Source organism: Phalaenopsis equestris, unplaced genomic scaffold (assembly GCF_001263595.1).
Source record: "Phalaenopsis equestris unplaced genomic scaffold, ASM126359v1 Scaffold000347, whole genome shotgun sequence".
Taxonomy (NCBI): domain Eukaryota; kingdom Viridiplantae; phylum Streptophyta; class Magnoliopsida; order Asparagales; family Orchidaceae; genus Phalaenopsis; species Phalaenopsis equestris.
In genome coordinates, this window is record NW_018164789.1 from 116,054 (window position 1) to 118,837 (window position 2,784).

A 2,784-nucleotide genomic window follows, 5' to 3' on the forward strand; every position below is an offset into this window, starting at 1 on the left:
CGATATATATATATGAAAAAGTCAGACCACAATTAGAAAATTGTCACCCCACCTACCAATAGGAAAACATAGATTTCAGTAGTAACTTCTAAAAAAGCTGCTAAAATGTAGTGTAACAAACAGACAAAACTACGGTGCAGTACTGCATTGTCACGACACCGCGGCCCCAAACGTACCCTCAATCAACCTACTAGCTAAAGCAATCCACCCAGTCAATTCAACAAGTTTGTTTGATCATTTAACTAGCTAAGGCGGGGAGACTTCGACAGATTACCACATCGACGAATATCATTAAACTATATGATGCATCGTGGATCATACTCATGCATATCATGCTACGTCATTATTATTATTTTGATATATTTTCTCTCTTTAATCCAATAATTTTTTGATATAATCGTCCCTGGAAATAACCTAAATTTGTAAATGAGAGGCCATATGAGAGATAGAGAATTTTTTTTCTTCTCAAATAATTACATCAGACTTTTTTTTTTTTTTGGTATTTCATGAACATCTTAAATTCTTAATAGATATTTTCTCTCTCTTCTTCTATTTCGTACGTCATCACCCTTCTTCATCTTCTCTACCATTTCCTAGAGCACATGAGGCCGCTAACATTAAAAAGCATAAAAAAGAAGAAAAAAAGAAAAAAAAACTGACACCACATAAACTAGTTCAACTTCGTTGAACAAAAGATATATTTTGGGAAATCTAAATGGCATATCCAAATAGTTTACAATATCATCACAAATCTTATTTTAGGCTGCAAACTTTATGTATGCAGTTACAATATAACGGCTTTTAGCGTATATTTTATTTATAATTAATTTCTTTTTAGAACGTCATTCACTACCTTGTACAAGTTGATCGCGGAGCGGCCATTGGGACCAATGGCATTGGCAGCGCTCTCCTTCCATTCCACGGCTTTCTCCCTCATCTTCTTTCCCTTTCCTCCAGCCATCATCTCCCTTATCAATTCCTTCACCTCATTCCGTTTCACATTGTTGTCAATCTCCATCCCGACCCCCCAATCGGTGCATGCGTACTTGCAATTCGTCTGTTGCTCTGCAAAGAAAGGCCAACAAATCATGGGAACGCCGCCACATAAGCTCTCTAGCGTCGAGTTCCAGCCTGAGTGTGTCAAGAAGACACCAACAGCCGGGTGTGTAAGCAGTTCTTCCTGCACGCACCAGCTTGTCATTAGTCCTCTCTCTTTAATCTCCTCCATAAACTCTGGTGGCAGCACCGCGGATTCTCCTTTCACAAGGTCAGGTCGGATAACCCAAAGAAAATTGTAGCGGCTGTTCGCCAGCCCCCACGCGAACTCGATTAGTTGCTCATTTGTCATCACAGTGATGCTTCCGAAGTTAACATATACAACAGACTCAGGCGGCTTACTGTCTAGCCAAAGGAGGCACCGATTGTCCTCATTCCATAGGCTGGCAGTGATGTCAGCCAGAGGGCTTTTGCTTGAAATAGTGCGGCGAGCAAGGAGAGAGAGCGGACCGATGGCGTACATAGGAGGGAGGATCTTCCGCAGCGAGTCGAGCGCCGGAGCTTCGAGATCTTCGAAGGTGTTGATTAGGATGGCATCGGCCATGGAGGCTCGACTAGTTTCGCGCAACACAAAGTTGAGCATGATGTCTTCGGAATCAGTTGTGCGGATGAAGGAGGGAAAATCTTTGAGAGACATGCCTTCAGTAAGCCCCGGAATCCAATCCACCCGGGTGTCAAGAAAGCCGTTGTTCATATCCTCCGCACCTACATTCAAACCATATTTCTCATCAAGCACATAAAAATTGAGACTGAAATTTTTGTTATGTTTAATTATTTGTTGCTCTTATTACTTTTGAGCGGAATGATGCCACGGTCGAGCAGGTGCTGATAGTGGAGGTAGGCGAGGTAACCGCAGGCGCTGGCGGTCCAGAAAAGGACCTCTGGGATGCCGAAAGCTTGAGCGGCGTCCAGGGTGAAGGTCATCACGCCGTCAGAGACGATGCACGATACGGGAGGGGAACGTTCATTGAGCTTGGTGATGAGACTGCAGAAAGGGGCGAGGAAGTTCTTTGTTGTGGATTCACTGAGGGTGGGGACGTCCTGCGTGGAGTCATCTTCGGAAATGGGGAGGCCGTCGGGGATGGTCTCGAAGCGGAAGTCGGGAAGGCCCTTGACGGAGTTTGGGCCTTGTGAACGGAGTAGGCGGTTATAGTTGAATTCTGTTAGTACGAAGGTGATGTGGAAGCCGAGGCTGTGGAGAAGCTTGGCTAGCTTAAGCATGGGGTTCATGTGCCCTTGGGCAGGATATGGGATGCACACGGCATGGTGGTTCTCTGCTGCAAGGGAACCCATCAATCGCTCTCTCCCTCTCTCCCTCTCTCCCTCCTCTGTCTCCTGTGAATGAGCACGGCAATGGAGTACGAACTTGGTGGATTTATATATTTTTAAACGCAGTTAGATATTGTGAAATAATTTATAATAAAAGTCGCATTGACAAGCATAGCATCCGAATCTTGTGTATTAACATATCTAACACCTACATTTTTTTTATTTATATTTATAATTTATACCACCGCAATCTTTTATATCTAGGAAAAATTACCATAGAGAAGATGATTTGTCAGTAAAAGTTTTTGAGTTATCATATATGCAGGGGTGGATATTCTTTTTTTTAGGAGGGTAAATTGTCCCCATAAATCCAATATGGGAGGGCGAGCTTAAAGAGCAAAGTGAGACTTCAAGAGAGGGCAAAATAACTTACTAGGTGCACTTGATTATATATATATA

At 43.2% G+C, this 2,784-nt stretch overlaps 1 protein-coding gene across 1 annotated transcript; it reads right to left on the minus strand.

Moving 5' to 3' along the window:
* Positions 1-691: 691 nt before the first annotated feature.
* Positions 692-2,426, minus strand: LOC110025993 (7-deoxyloganetin glucosyltransferase-like). Its single transcript, XM_020726723.1, has 2 exons — positions 1,848-2,426; positions 692-1,761 (listed from the first exon to the last, which is right to left on the minus strand). Exons 1-2 carry the CDS (start codon positions 2,347-2,349, stop codon positions 824-826), a joined length of 1,440 nt encoding a protein of 479 aa, XP_020582382.1. The 5' UTR covers positions 2,350-2,426; the 3' UTR covers positions 692-823.
* Between the last annotated feature and the right edge of the window lie 358 nt (positions 2,427-2,784).